Consider the following 15,189-nt stretch of genomic DNA (forward strand, 5'->3'; position numbering starts at 1 on the left):
GAGCCTTTTCCTGCAGCAAAATGCATTCAGTTGAATACTGATTGGTTGGGAGTCTGTGTGGCATGGTGGACAGGGAGATTCTGGAACAGGGCAGGGCCAGGATAGAGAAATTCCCTGCTGAAGGGCAGACTCCTGTCTGCTGGGCAGTGTTTACTCCAAATGGGTGTAGGGCTTCAGCTCAGCCTACACCACAGCCCACACTCTGCCTCTTAGGATTGAGCATTACAGCATAGCTCCACTGAGAGTCTGCAGAGCTGGAATCCCACTGGAGTCATCTTTATGCTTGAGAAGGAGTTCTCTGCAGCTTCTGCCTGGAAGGAGTTGAAGCTCTGTAGGGGGATACAGTATGAAGGTGGTATAGAATGTAATCTGATCCCCCAAACAGTTGCAGCTGAACCAATTACTAAAGATTAGGAGCAGACCGGATCTTAACAGGCCACACCTGTAGCCAATAAGAACAGTGGTATAGCCAATAAGGAGTGGATTGGTGGGATCTGGAGTTAGATGACTACTGCAAGGAGCAGGAAGAGTCCGTGCTTAGAGAAGCTGCCTATGAGACACATCAAGGAGGTATGAAACTCTGGCAATATGGAATCCTTGCACTCTAATGATAATAGAACTCTTGATATATAAGGCAACAAAGCTCAATGCATTTTCAGAGAAATGAGTGTAGTCCTAAGCTCTGCTGTTAGGGCTAGGGTTAATGTTAGAGCTAGGGAAGCGAGCACCCTCAGGACTACAATTCCCTGCTCCTTTCTGACCTGACTTACTGGCTAGTCTTTCTGGATGGATCCTGGACCTGAATTGTCCGTAACCTTATCTCCAGTCTTGTTTCTGGCCCTGTCTTTTAGATGGATCTCAGATTCATGTTATAGGTGGTCCTTTTTCCTGGATTGTCCCTAGACTTGGCTGGGATATGATAGTCCTATCCCATTTCAGGTTCTTTATGTCGCACCTCTGTGCCAGCTCTGTTCCCAGATCTAGCTCCAGCTTGCTCGTGCTGTGTGCCTGCCCTGACTGTGTGACCTTGTCATGGCCCTCTGTGTCTTAGGTCCATGTTTTCATCCATGGCCTTGCCCTAGCTTTCTGTCACCATAAAGTAACCCTAAGAGGACTCTTCCCCATCCTCTGTGGGTCACTCTTCCTGCACATCCTGTGAACTGGCCTTAACACAAGTGGTGTAATCCCAGCCTCTAAGCTGCTGTACCTGGGGCTGCTGCTGGATCCAGCCACTACTATGGGTCTGTTCCCTTCCAGAAACAGCAGTGAGGTTCCACCTCGAGTCTGATCACTAGAAAAATCCATGGTGGTGAGGCAAATGCAAGGCTGGAATGACCAATGTACTGGGTCTGCATCAGTGGGGTACACAGCTGGGTCCAGGTGTGGCTGCACTGTAGCTCAGGTGGGAGGCAGGAGCTTTGGCTTGAAAGCAGCTTGCCAGGAAAGGAGCAGGGAACCCCTTCTGAGGTGTCTCAGCAGAGCAGAAGCAGTTTCTGACTTTCCTCACAAGTTTTTATCAGACCTTGACCAACAAGCTGCACACCCTGAAGGGAAGAGAGCAGGTACTGACCCCTCCAGGCTTCAAGGGATTGAATTACAGCTCTGCCCTAGACTGCAGACTTTTTCGTGCTGCCCAGGATTTGAGATATATGTTTTCTCTGGTGGAAATCCTGCTTTGAGGTGCCTTAGTTGCCTGACAATGGCTGTTAGCTTAAATTTGACTTGGACAACTCTTTGTATTTCACAGGCACCCAGCTGACTCATCAATTCACTTATCCCTACCCTGCAGCAAATCCCAGAGGGTTCATCTCAGTTTAAAACTCATGATGAACTTCCTGTGCATCCTTATCCCAACCCTCATCCTATCTCTCAGGCTTCAGCAGAGCCCTGCCCCCCCAGAATTTCATCTTGGAAATAAATAATTTCCATCACCTGCCCCCTAAGCTGGTGGACAAAGGAGGAGCTGCCCTGCAATCCCAAATGCTTGCTGAACTGCACGTCTGCCCCAAGCACAGCTCTCACTCTAGCTGCCACGGTCAAGGAGATCCTGAGGAGAACTCTTAGCAGTATCTTACAAAGCCCAGTCATTCCCATCTCCTGTAAAACAAGACATTGCTTTCTCCCAGCCCAGCTCACAGCTCAGGTGGCATCTCAGGCTATGTAGCAAAGTGTAGGGGCACAGGAGCCCTGTTTCTGGCTCCTTTTCTCAAAATTCCTTCCTTACCCCTCAAAAGCAGAGATTGTGCCTCTGACTGATGAACTCCTGTCTTTCAGAGCAGCTTCAGCATGATTTCAGGTGATGTTTGTATTTCTCAGTATGTGTCCAGCTGACTCAATAGCTGACATATGCCAGTGTGAGTGGGGGAAAAAAACCCTGTGATCAGTAAAGCTGCCAGATGTGTAGCTTTATCTGCTGTGTTTTCAGCAGATAGCTTTAGCTTTATCTGCTGTGTGTTGTTTTCACTAATCAAAGAAGAAAATATTCTGGGAAATGACAAAAATTTAGGAATCCTGTCAGGTCTAAAATTTGGTCTTTGTAGCCAGTTTCAGTATTTACTCAAAGCCTGTTACTGGACAAAGATGCAGATCATCTCTGTGGGTTTATAATGGGGAATTTGACAGGTTTCTGCATAATAAACTAGACAATGTCTTTTTAGCTCAAGTATATTTATTCATAAATATATTAGTGGTTTATTTTCTATTTCAGCATAATTTAGGTTGCATGAGAAAAAAACAAACCAGTACCTCGCTGCAAAAGTTTCCTGTGGGATGTGATGAAGTGAGATATAAAAATGCTATTTAAAAAAATCAACCCCTTCACCATCTACATAGTGGAGATTTAATAGTCCACACTGCAAACATATGCTGAGTGAGGTCTAAGAACCTGTTCATACTGCATTTCTAGTTTGGCTAGTGAGCAGTTATGGCACCTTCATTATTCCTTTTCACTTCCTTGCATCCTGATTTCACAGAAGGGATAAATTAGCCTTCCTTCATTTCATAAAGCACTTCCAGAGTTACACATCTAAATCTCTAGCACTAGGAATTATGGCAATATTCCAAACAAACACATATCTTTTTGAACAGATATAAGAGCTGGTATATTGTACTACACTCAAGCTATGAAACACACATGATTACTGGCACTCTTTATTTTCTAACAAATAAACCCAGAGATTTTATAAATCAGACACAATTAACATACATGAGATTAAAATAAGTATGTATTGATTATGTAAGCATGCATTAAATTAATGTATAGTGCTGAATAGCATGGGATTTTAAAAATAAACACTATGGAATGTGACAGCAGGGAAGTGAGATAAGAAAATGTTCCTGAAATTAAAAGTTTTAAGTTAAAAAAAGTTAAGTTTTTCTGAACATCTTTAGTACCCCCAGCATTACTGAAACTGATATTCAGCAGCCTATCCTGCATTTTTATGAAGGAGGCAGGGTTTTCCACCTGCAGTTTTGTTTGACTATATAGCCTAGCACAGTGCTGACTAGAGAACTGATTGTGCTTCAGGGGCTCACAAGAAATGAGCAGGGATGTTTTTCTGGTTCCTGATAGTCAAAAGTCCACAGCACAGTTATTATTTACCCAGTGAGTAGCATACACCAGTGTTTTCACTCTGCATGCCAACTACTAAACTTAGCCCTCTGGACTCAGATGCCAGCATAGCCAGTTTTGAACTCTACTGAGCTGGAAAAAGCTGTGTTTTCTGCAGGGATGCTGCTGAAAAACCTGTCTTTACAGTTTCTCTCAGTTCATCTGCAAGACAGAAGTTCTTATCTGCAAGATAGCTCTCACCATTACCATAAAGATGAGAGAATAAACTGCTATATGATTCCTGTAAAGTGTTACAATTTGAAAAAGCATTCTGAAATGGATGATGGATATACAGACTTAGCTTGAAGCCCTGAAAAGTTTCAGACAAGACTTCTGGGCAGTCTGAAGAGGCTCAGGGTTACAGGGTTTATCACAGCAAAAGCCTCTCTGCCATTTGGTGAGGCCTCACATCATCATCTGGGCCAGGCCCAGAGGTCACCCCCTCAGTAGGTTCTGAGTGTGAGGATGGGCACTTGATGTGCCTTTTACAGAATCACTGAATCTATGAGGTTGGAAAAAACCTCTGAGATTATCAAGTCCAACCTATGATTGAACACCCCATGTCACCTACAGCACGGCACTCAGTGCCTCCTCAGTGCTGCATTCAGTCTGTCCTTAAATACCTTCAGGGACAGTAACTCCACCACCTCTCTGGGCAGTCCATTCCAATATCCAATTACCATTTCTGTCAAGAAAATTCTTCTTGATGTCCAACCTAAATCTCCCCTGGTGCTGCTTAAAACTATGTCCTCTCATCTTGTCACTGATTACCTGGGGCCAGAGACAGACCCCGGCCTACAATTTCTTTTCAGGGAGCCGTAGAAAGTGATAAAGTTCCCCATAAGCCTATTTTTCTTTTAGGCGAACTGCCCCCAATTCCCTCACTTGCTCCTCGTAAGACTTGCGCTCCAGACCCTCCACCAGCCTTGGCGCGTCTCCAAAGCAATGCGTGAAACGACAACGTTCAGGGGATCCCTGCTCCATCTGAACGACAGCGACGTGGAGTTCCTTGGACCTCCAGAAAACTCAGTCGCAGTTCGGCTGGGTGACGTTTCTCAGGGATGATTCTGCACCCGGCTGGCTTCCCTCGGGAGGAGGAGGAGGAAAAGCAGCCCCGCTCGGCCAGGCCCTGCCCGCAGCCCGGGCTCGGCGGGCACCTCCGGCCTCCCCGGCCCCGTGGGCGGGCGCGGGGGCGGCCCCTTCCCGCCCGGCCTCCTCCGGCCCCGCCGCTTCCCCGGCAGCTCCGGGCCCGGCTCCGCCATGGGCGCCGCTCGCTGCTCCCGGCTGCTGCTGCCGCCGCCGCTGCTGCTGCTGCTGCTACTCCTGGCGCCGTGGGGCCTGCATGTGTCGGGGGAGCCCCGCTCGGCGCGGCGGCGCTGGCCGGTGCCCTACAGGTGAGTGCCACCCCAGGGCCTCTGCCGCGCTGCTCCTGCCTCTCTGTGCCTTAGACTGAGAGGCCGTGGGAAGCTTCCCCTTTCTGATCTCGGGGTGATGGTCACTGACACGGGGTTTGGCGTGGGAACCGTGGTGCCATGCCAGGCCGAGAGCTGCCCCTGGTCTCTGCAGCGGGAGGGGTTGGTTCCCCGGGAATGACTGCCCGCTTTAAACACGCTCCTTAATGCCCGCAGGAAAGGTCGTGGTGAGGAAATCAGGGTACGGGGTTTTTTTGCTTTTAAAATTAAACTTAGCGTCATGCTTCGTGACAAATGAAACGGCAAAATCCCCTTCGCTGCTCCAGAGCTGCCTGACCTCCAGAATTCCTGCTGGTGTCGGGGACAGCAGGAGACTGCACGTTGTGCTGTGAAAATAGCGATAGATTTGGCCGTGCCGAGGAAATGAGCCCCTCCAGAAGAAGCACTATGCTTGATTGTGTATTTTGTGCGGGTTTGCTGTTTGTAAAGGGAGTAGTTATCAATGTTTAACTGCAGCTTAATAATGCACACCTGAAATTTTGAGAGCTTGTTGTGCAATTCCCAGCAGTTAAATTTGTGTCAGGTGATGCCTGAAGGAGCTGGTCTTGCAGTCAGGAGTTGTTGGGATTTTCCAGCAAGTTCAGGAATTGCAGGACTGGGTCTTGGGATGGTCAGATTTGGAGAACAATCCTATTGGTGTGAGATGCTCAGAAATGTGGGGTTTCAGTGCTTCTTAACATGCTTGTTACCTTCTTGTCACATGCAGTGCAAGGGGTACTTGAAAATGTAAGGTATGTAAGCTAGAAATAGCACTTGAATGTGTGATTGGCCTAAGTTTTTGTTTTCTGTGTGTTTTTTTCAGACATACTCGTTAGGGTTTGGGGATTGTTTTCCCTTCTTTTTCTTTTTCCCCCCCCCCAGCTAACCAGACAAAATCTGGACAAGCCGTGCATGCCAATTTGTCATGGTATCGGGAATATAGGAGTGTTGTTTTAAGGGAAATACAGGAATGACTCTAAAGGAACTTGGAACAGGAAGACTTGTTGCAGTGGGTTGATCCTGGCTGGATGCCAGGTGCTCACCAAAGTCACTCCATTATTCCCCTCCACAAGTGGACGAGCGGAAGGAAAATACAGCAAGGTATTTTGAGGGTTCTTGAGTTAAGGACAGGGAGAGATCACTAACCAAATACCATCACAAGGCAAAACAGACTCACCTTTGGGATATTAATTGAATGTATTGCTAACAAAATCAGACCAGAATAATAAGAAGTAGAATGAATCTTAAAAACACCTTTGCTCCACCCCTCTCTCCTTCCCAGGTTCTGCCTCCTCCCCCTAGTGCTGCAGGGAGATGGGGAATGGGGGTCTGGCTCATTTCATCAGATGCTGTTCCTGCAGGGACAGGAGTCCTTCCCCGACTCCAGTGTGGGGTCCCCTCCACAGGAGACAGTTTTCCATGAACTCCTCCAGCCTGAGTCCCTCCCACAGGCAGCACTTCTTCATTACCTGCTCCAGCAGGGGTCACTCTTCCATGCAATCCTTCAGGCACCGTCTGCTCCAACGCGGGTCCCCCAGAAGGTCACCAGTCCTTCCAGGAAGCCTGCTCCTGCACGGGCTCCTCTCTCCAAAGGTCTGCAGCCTGCTCTGTGGGGTCAAAGCATTCTTTAAGGGATCCACCTGCCCCAATGTGGGTTTGTTCCACAGGCTGCAGGGGAATCTCAGCTCCAGCTCTTGGAGGGAACAGCTCCTGCTCCTCCTTCTTCACTGACTGTGGCATCTGCAGGGCTGTGCCACGTACATATTCTAAGCCTGCTCTTCTCTGGCTGCAATTACATCAGTGCGGTAACTTTTTTTTTACTTCTTAAATTTATTATCACAAAATTGCTGTCATTCCTGATTGTCTCAGCCCTGCCCAGTGTAGGGTCGATCCTGGAGCTGGCTTTGCCTGACATGGAGCAACCTTCTGGTGGCTTCTCACAGAAACCACCCCTGTAGCCACCCTGCTTCCAAAACCTGGCTGCACACTCCCCCCTACACTTGTCAAAAAGGTTCTTTGCTGTTTGAATGTAGTGTGATAAGGAAGTGGATTGGGTCTTCAGTTTTTGAGGTTTGATAGGAATCAAATAGAAGCAATGATACCAATGACGTCTTTATCTAAATTACCATAGAGGGATTAATTATTTTTCTGGACTTCGCAGTATTGTAGAGTCAAAATAGCTGCTCTGGGGACCTCTTACTATAGAATAGCAAGAACAAATTGGTCAGTCCCTGTGTAAATAAATTGCCAGGAGAATGTTTTTGAGGCAGATCTCAAACTATCCTTTTGAGGCAGATATCCAAACTATCTCTGATCTGGTGAGTATGTCACCCTTTGTAATCCACATTATTTCCACTCCTTCACGATCAGTACAATATGACTTCCATTTGTGAGCCTGAAGTCTTGTTTCTGTAGATGTGCACCCCAGCAGCCTTATGAACTGGAGTAGTCCAAGTGTTGCAGTGTCTGGGTCACAGAATCTGTCTTGTGGGGTGCTGGACACATAAGCTGTCCCCCTCAGGCAGCCATGACGGGTACTCCAGCTGTGCTTGTCATTCCGTGTGCTTCTCTTTCTCAATGCAGGCGCTTTGATTTCCGTCCCAAAACCGATCCTTACTGCCAAGCTCGTTACACCTTCTGTCCCACTGGCTCTGCCATCCCGCTTATGAAGGAAGAGGATGTCATTGAGGTGTATCGACTACAGGCTCCAGTGTGGGAGTTCAAGTATGGGGACCTGCTAGGACATTTGGTAAGGTGACATTTTTAACAAAGAGTGACAAATTCAGCTGAGTTTAACAGCAGGTGTTAAGAGTGGGAGCTGTAAGGTTGGGATAGGCTTGTATGGAAGAATATTAGAGCACACAGAGCTGGGCTATCTGTAGGGTGGATATTCAAAGAACACAAAGTTTCAAACAAAGTGTACAGGATTCAGCTCAGCTAAAGACAAGAGCAGGACCAGCGTCATTGGTAGGTTTGAACACGTTCCCCTCTATAGCTGCATAAGTGCTTTGTATACACACACCATTAAGTCTTGTATGTCTTTTCTTCTGTGCTATAATCACATCAAGAAAATACTTTTATTTGTCCTCTTATATCAGGTAAAATAGTTGCTTAGTGTATTAATTTTTCTCTTGTTAAAAACTCACATATTTGCTTGGACATTGGTATCTGTCAGCAGACAGCCAGCTGGTCAGAACGGTGGATCATGAGAAGTTGGTTGCTTTTACAGTTCTTTCTTGAGTGTTATGATGAGTATGGAATTGAAGTCTCCATTCATAGAATCATGCAAACATGAAGTCTTAGCTTTAGTAATATTTATAGTTGTAGCAGTAGCAAAATTAATCTTCAAAGCATGATTCCTAATTAGTAAAGAAATGTTAGTGAATCAAAACCAAGCACAAAGAGTTAAAAATGGGAATAGATTCAAATATTGTTATCTCAATTGTTAACTAAGTTTGGATTTATGTTTTTACTGTACAGCTTTTAAATGAAGTATTTATCTCATTAGTTTTATAGCATTTATTAGAAAGATCTGGTTTTGGTAACTTGGTTCTGCTCTTTATTTCCCTGATACCCCCATGAAGTTAAGGATTCAAAAGACAGCTTGAGTCTTGATGATGAGCTCCCACTGAGTATCTTCTTCCAAATGACAGAATTTACAATGGATGGATAGACAACCACTGAGACAGCATGATGCTGTGAATAGTGGTGTGTGTGTCATGCAATCTGGTGTGTTGTGCTTCAGTGTTACAGAATTCAAGATGTTATAGGAACTCCCTCCCCTCTTCTCACCCTGTTACAGAACAGCTTCTGAGCATCTTACCTTCTGTACAGGTCAAGCTGAAGTTGTTATGAAATCAATGTTTTGGTGGTTTGGTTCTGTTTTTTTTTTTATTTTCCAGAAAATTATGCATGATGCTGTGGGTTTCAGGAGCTCTCTAACAGGCAAAAACTACACAATGGAGTGGTATGAGCTCTTCCAGCTTGGGAACTGCACATTTCCACACCTGCGGCCTGGCATGGATGCACCGTTCTGGTGTAACCAGGGAGCTGCCTGCTTTTATGAAGGAATAGATGATGCACACTGGAAGGCAAATGGAACTTTAGTTCTTGTGACCACAATATCAGGTACATTTGAGATGCTTTGGATAATGTTAATACAAAATGTAGAGTCAGCCTTGTCTTCTGTAAAGCTGTATCTTTTAATTTATGTTCTGTAGGTTATTTGCAGCATTAGTCAATGATGCTAATTTCAGACATTCTGTTGAATACAGAAAGTGGCATGAGGCTGCTGCCTTTTGAACAATTCACACTGGAGAGTTGTTAAGTGAGAGTCATTTGGTGTTGCTGTACAAAAACACTTGAGTCTCTTGAGTGTAAAAATAGCAAAACAGTTTAAACAGAGTCATTATGGGCTCTTTTCACATGGCTTCACCAAAACAAAATCTTCTATTGTGAAGTGGCAGATGACTGCTGAGATAGAAAAACTCTTGAAAACATGTTCATTATTGAGCAAACAAATAAGGCATATTTAGAAACAATCTCAAAGATATACAAATATTAATCTCTGTTTCTGTCCCCCTCATTATGTGTCCTAAAAGCTGTGAAAATGTCCCCAGTAATAGGTCTCTGTCATATGTTGTAGAACAAACCTAGGCCTTACACTTCAAAATACATAGGTGATCACCAGAGGAGTTTCCTGCTGTATACTGATCACTGCAATCCTAAAATAAAAAGGTCATTCTCATAAATCTGATTGATTGCTCTAGCAGTAGAGTGAATGACTTACAAAAAAAAGTTCACTGAGGACTTGGAGAGTTACATTTTGTGTGATGAAGACTGCTTAGTTTCTGAACTCGGTGCAGTGTGAAAGACACAGTGGACAGTCAGCTTACAGCTCTTGTGATGTGGTGCTTTGTGTGTGCCCACTTCCACCTTTAGCAGCTTTGCTGGCCTCAGTCTCTGCATCATCTATCCAGTGCTGCTAAGAAATTCTAGGCAGTTCTTTAAACAAGGAAGTAAAGTGGAGCTGCTTTCCTGTGAGTTTGTAGTTCATGACTGAAGTATTTGATGCCTGATACAGTTGGATTCTCTTGTATAAATACCAAGTTAAAATTTTTCATACATTTGGGGAACTTGTCATGCTTCCTCTCCCTGTGGATTATTTGATGCTCAAGAAAGGTGAGGCTACACTGGTGCCTCATGGAGGCATAGCTACAGTCTTCCTCACCTTTCTTGCTTTCTATTTCCATGAAACTTTCAAGGAAGAAGCATCTCTGAGAGTTTTCAGTTGTCTGAATTTCACAATAACTGTCAGATTTCTACCCAAAGAGGGTGAGTGGATGCAAGCACAGATGAACAGCATCATGAGCTGATCTTGCTCCCTTCAGAGAGCTGGCAAAAAGCATACCATTGTAGTGGTCTTACATCCCACCCATAATTTGGCTCAATTCAGCTTTGCCAGCTGTGCTAAATCAGCAGGATGTCTCAGTCTGTGTCCCTTTTGTGAAGAAACATGAAAATATCTGCTCTGAATTTTTGAATTTAATTAAAACTTTAAGTGCAGAAATGTCTATTGGTCTGGTGAGCATTTTGCCAGCATCTCTTGTAGACTGTATTACCTCTGCCCTGTTTGTCTGCATGGATAATGCAAAATGAGAAGTGTCACAGTTCTCTGGTGTTAGAATGTTCTGGCATAGTTACAGGAAGAGGAATTACAGTTTAAATAACCTGCATGTAAATGTAGTTTATTCAGTGGGTTATCCCTTGCCCCTCTGACCTAAACCTTGTGTCTCTGTATGGTGAGGTAGTGTAGGTAAACTTTTGCAGTGGAGGCAGGTGAACCTATGGAAAACATTTTGAATCCTGCATTTGTTACCTGATGTCTGCAATACTTTCATCTCTTACAGGAACCATGTTTAATGAAATGGCACAATGGGTAAAATACGACAATGAGACTGGCATTTACTACGAGACCTGGACAGTTCAAGCAAGTCCTGACAAAAAGTCAACAGTGTGGTTTGACTCTTATGAGTGCTCCAAGTTTATACTGAGAACCTACCAGAAGCTAGCTGACTTAGGAGCTGTATTTAAGAAGATACAAACAAACTACACCAGCATAATTTTATTCAGTGGAGAACCTATTTATTTGGGGAATGAAACATCTATTTTTGGACCACAAGGAAACAAGACACTGGCAGCAGCCATAAGAGACTTCTACAATCCATTCAAACCTCATCAGAGTGTCAGAGAGTTTTTTGTGGATCTTTTCAGAATAATTGATCGTGTTATCTTGAATCATCAGTTTTACCTCTTCTACAACTTGGAATACTGGTTTTTACCTATGAAGTCCCCTTATCTCAAAATAATTTATGAAGAGGTCCCTTTGCCCGTTGGCAGCAAAGCATCCTCTGGTGTATGACTGTCTACTGAAGAACAAAATTTGCCTTTATGGCAAAATATTCTTAAGGATTTTGGAGCACTACCATGATGATGTGAAAGGGTTGTATGTTTTACTGCTGACTGTAAAAATTGTGTTGGGATGGCTTTGCTGTACCAAGTTAAAGACTGCAATTTTTTCTTATATCCTGTATAACACATTCATGAACACTTCAGCATCGCTGACCTGGCCAGCTTCCGTGTAAGCATGGCCCCCTGCTGCCTGAGGGGAGACTGCAGTGGCTCCTCTGGCTGAGCTCTGCAGTGCCAGAGGGGGAATGGGGGGGCAGCTGCCTGCTCTTGGCTCAGGGACTCTTCACATGCATGGCCACGGGGCAGCAGATGGCACCTGGCCACCAGCAGAGGGGGGACACAAGTTACAAGGACTAACTCGCTCAGCATGAGTGTCTGGATGTGTCCAGTTCCTTCAACATGTGCCTTACACTGCTGTTCCTGTAGTTCTCTGGTTTGTTCAGCTGGGGCCTGGGGCAGTGAATGTACTGGAGGATGGTATGGGTGATGCTTTTTCACCACTCTGCTTCCTTCAGCGGCACTGTAAACACCATACAGATGGCTCTTCTTCAGTTTCATGTGTGTTCTGTGCCACAGATATAAGCCAGACTGCCTGCCTTGATGTTGACTCATGCATAATTGCAGTGTTCTACCAGTCTACGATCTTGAAGTCTACTTGAGGCTTCAGTTGGGTCAGTTTTGTAGAATTTGTGTATATTCTTTTCAAATGTTTTTTAAAAGCATAGAAATCTCTTAATATGAAAGAGGTAATGACAGCTTGTGGGGCATCAACATTGGAGTTAAAATCCATGCTTGTCACAGAGCTGCCTCTAAAATGTGACTGCAGCCTCTTGCTGGCAGTGATGTTTGCAGTAGTGCTGTGCCAGCTGTGCTGTCCTTGAGTCCTGTTCCAGGCTCAGCTTAGAGCACTTTGGCAACTACTTAGTTCCCTTTAAACCCAAGGGACCAAAGCCAGAGGAACACTGGCTTTCTGCAAACTACTGAGGTGCCTGCACACTGAAAAACCACAGCTGCAGCAATGTAGTCATCTCCAAGTGTTCACTGCTCACTTGGATGTTTTTTTTAAACTAGCTGTGGGATGAATTGTGCTCCTGCAGAGGTTATTGCTGCCTTGTGGCCAAGCAGGAACACAGGAACAAAGCTCTGCAGTTTCATTTGGCTTGAGCCAAGCTAATACCCTGCTTCAGCCAGAGAGGAGACTACACAGTGCTTGGATTCAAATAAGAATGGCAGAAAATTACCCTTGTATTCAGAAAGTCACTACAATTAATTAGTTGAATTGCATTATCATGTAATGGGATGAGCATGAGAGGTAATGGCAGAAGAATGAGAGGATGAGCACACCTCTCTTCAAGCTGCTACTTCCATTGGTAGGTGAAACTTCATCTTTTACCACAGACTGAAAGACTTGAGTCTTTTTAGCCCAAGCCACAGGCCCTTGTGACTGAGCTCAGCTTTGGATTAAGACACTGTCCTGGTTTCACCCCAGCCAGCAATAGAGCAGCACCCAGCACCACCAGGAAGGTAATCCAGGAGGCTCTAGGGAAGTCAGAGGGGCTGCAGCAAGCCCATCTACAGCAGTTACACTCTCACTGATGCATGTTTTTATGTGTCTGAAACCCTCAATGTGGTTAAACCCAGTTTTGTCTTCCCAGGAAAAAGCCTCAACATCACAAACCACTGTTCAAAGCTCTGAAGGGGAAACAGGATCACAGAACCAGGCTTGTAGATCACACTGCCAGTGATGTGGGGATTCCTTCATGCAGTCACATGTATCAGATTCACACTTTAAACACTATCCTCACTTTAAAGGTACTAATTGCCAATGCAGGAACTGTCCTTTATTAAACACACATGAGTTCCTTCTGAGGCCAGTGTTTATGAGAGACCTCTCACTTTCTTGGCTTCTCTCAGCTGGGCGGGGGGTTTGTGTGTTAATTAATTGGTCAGACTGAATGCACAGCTGGGTGGGAATAAACTCCACACCAGTACAAACTGCAGTCCTGAAGGAGGTGCTGCTGTTTTAGTTAAACTGGAATGACTGCACTGGAATGAGCTGAAACTGTTGAGTGTAGCATTCTCTTGTAGGTAGAATCCACAATCCTTGAGTTAGGCCCACAGAGTTAGATCCAAAAAACCCAGAGATGATAAATAGGCTAATTCTGCAAAGTTTAGACAAGCCCAGAATAGATCCATAAAAATGACACTTTTAAAACTTAAAAAGGAAGCATTAGATATCACAGCTTCTGTGCTCCTGATCATCTGCTTGTGACTGAAAACCATCTATGATCTCAAACACTTAAGGATGGCCTCCTGAAAGTCACACAGGAAGCAGGAGGTAGGATCTCACCTCATTTCACTCACAGCCAGATGCTATTAGCACCTGCCCAACAGTAGGAACCAGGGCACTGTCCGGACTGCCAGGCTCAAGGATAAGCCTGGCATTGTGTCACTGTCACTCAGTCTTTAATCACACTTTGAATACAGCACTTGTTCATCACTTCAGACTCTGCTTGGCTGTGCTCCCTGCTCTGATGCACATTGCACTTGAGGGCAAAAATATACAATCATTCTGTACTACATGATTTCCAAGTCTGCACACTGGTCTTGTGCAAAACTGCTGCAGTGCCACACCTGTGGGCTGCTCAGGGTTGTAAGCCACACTTCATTCCATGAGGGTTCTCCAGCAAAGCAGATCCTGGCTCATCATCCATTGAGGTCAAATGGAGTGTGCTGCTCCTGTTTCTCAAAGCACCGTGCAATGAAGGTCACTGGTAGCAATGCTCTCTGCTTTCTCCCTCACAAACCCACCCCTAGACGTCCTGGATTAGGAGACCTGCTGCCTTCAGTATCTTAACTTGTAACCACTTGGATTCAGAGGTAAGATTTGTCACTGCACACATTAACTCCTACCCGAAACTGGACAACCAAGCCAACACCTGAGTTTTGTTATTCTGATAATAACAGTGAGCTCAGGAGAAATGATACATCTATGACACTGATGTTCCTGTTTCTAGTAAACTTTGTGAGTCTGTGGTACTCTTTACTACTTGTGCCATGATTTTTATGTATTTGAATTGTTTCAACATCTAGAAAGCAAAAGAAGACATACAGAATTTGCTCAAAAAGCTCTGTAGGCTTGCCTAGCAAGTTTATGTCATAGCTGGATTTTGTGAATGAAGGATGCAGTAATTGATTCAATGTATAAAAACTGCTGACCTCCCATGGAAGAGGGAGACAACTCCTTTAAAGCAGTTTTCCTGTGCTGAACATCTTAATAACCGGTATTCAGGAAGGTCTTTTTGAAGTCAGTGCAACAACACAGGCTTCTCAAAGCCAGCCAGTTACCTTGCTGGGGAAGCAGTTCTGCTACAGCCAACCCTGCCACCTTCAGCTCCTAATACATTCCTCACACCGGGGTCTGACAGAGGCCTCTCTGTGAGCAGCAGCACGCTGGGTTTCCTGTGACTGCCAGGAGTGGGATCTGGTACTGAGGCTGTGCCTCACCTTTCAGTTATTCCCACTGCCAACATGTTGGTGACTTACCTTGCAGCATAGGGACATTGCAGTCGAGGTCCAAAGAGCTTTTGGCTCCATTACTAATGGTATTAGTTCATATTAATTTAGTGAAAACTAAATCCTGTTCCCCAGACTACA

The 15,189-nt window shown here is 45.1% G+C and overlaps 1 protein-coding gene across 1 annotated transcript; it reads left to right on the forward strand.

Annotated features, from left to right (window-relative positions):
• Positions 1–4,838: 4,838 nt before the first annotated feature.
• Positions 4,839–12,121, forward strand: CLN5 (CLN5 intracellular trafficking protein). Its single transcript, XM_058800094.1, has 4 exons — positions 4,839–5,004; positions 7,645–7,810; positions 8,964–9,189; positions 10,971–12,121. Exons 1-4 carry the CDS (start codon positions 4,871–4,873, stop codon positions 11,480–11,482), a joined length of 1,038 nt encoding a protein of 345 aa, XP_058656077.1. The 5' UTR covers positions 4,839–4,870; the 3' UTR covers positions 11,483–12,121.
• The last annotated feature ends 3,068 nt before the right edge of the window (positions 12,122–15,189 follow it).

This window comes from Ammospiza caudacuta, chromosome 2 (genome assembly GCF_027887145.1).
Source record: "Ammospiza caudacuta isolate bAmmCau1 chromosome 2, bAmmCau1.pri, whole genome shotgun sequence".
Lineage (NCBI taxonomy): Eukaryota > Metazoa > Chordata > Aves > Passeriformes > Passerellidae > Ammospiza > Ammospiza caudacuta.

Bases quoted from the DNA above. Each gene is read 5' to 3' on its own strand.
- CLN5 (XM_058800094.1), top strand. From the start codon at position 4,871: ATGGGCGCCGCTCGCTGCTCCCGGCTGCTGCTGCCGCCGCCGCTGCTG. The intron at 5,005-7,644 runs GTGAGTGCCACC...TTCTCAATGCAG, and splicing joins CGCTGGCCGGTGCCCTACAG to GCGCTTTGATTTCCGTCCCA. The intron at 9,190-10,970 runs GTACATTTGAGA...CATCTCTTACAG, and splicing joins TCTTGTGACCACAATATCAG to GAACCATGTTTAATGAAATG.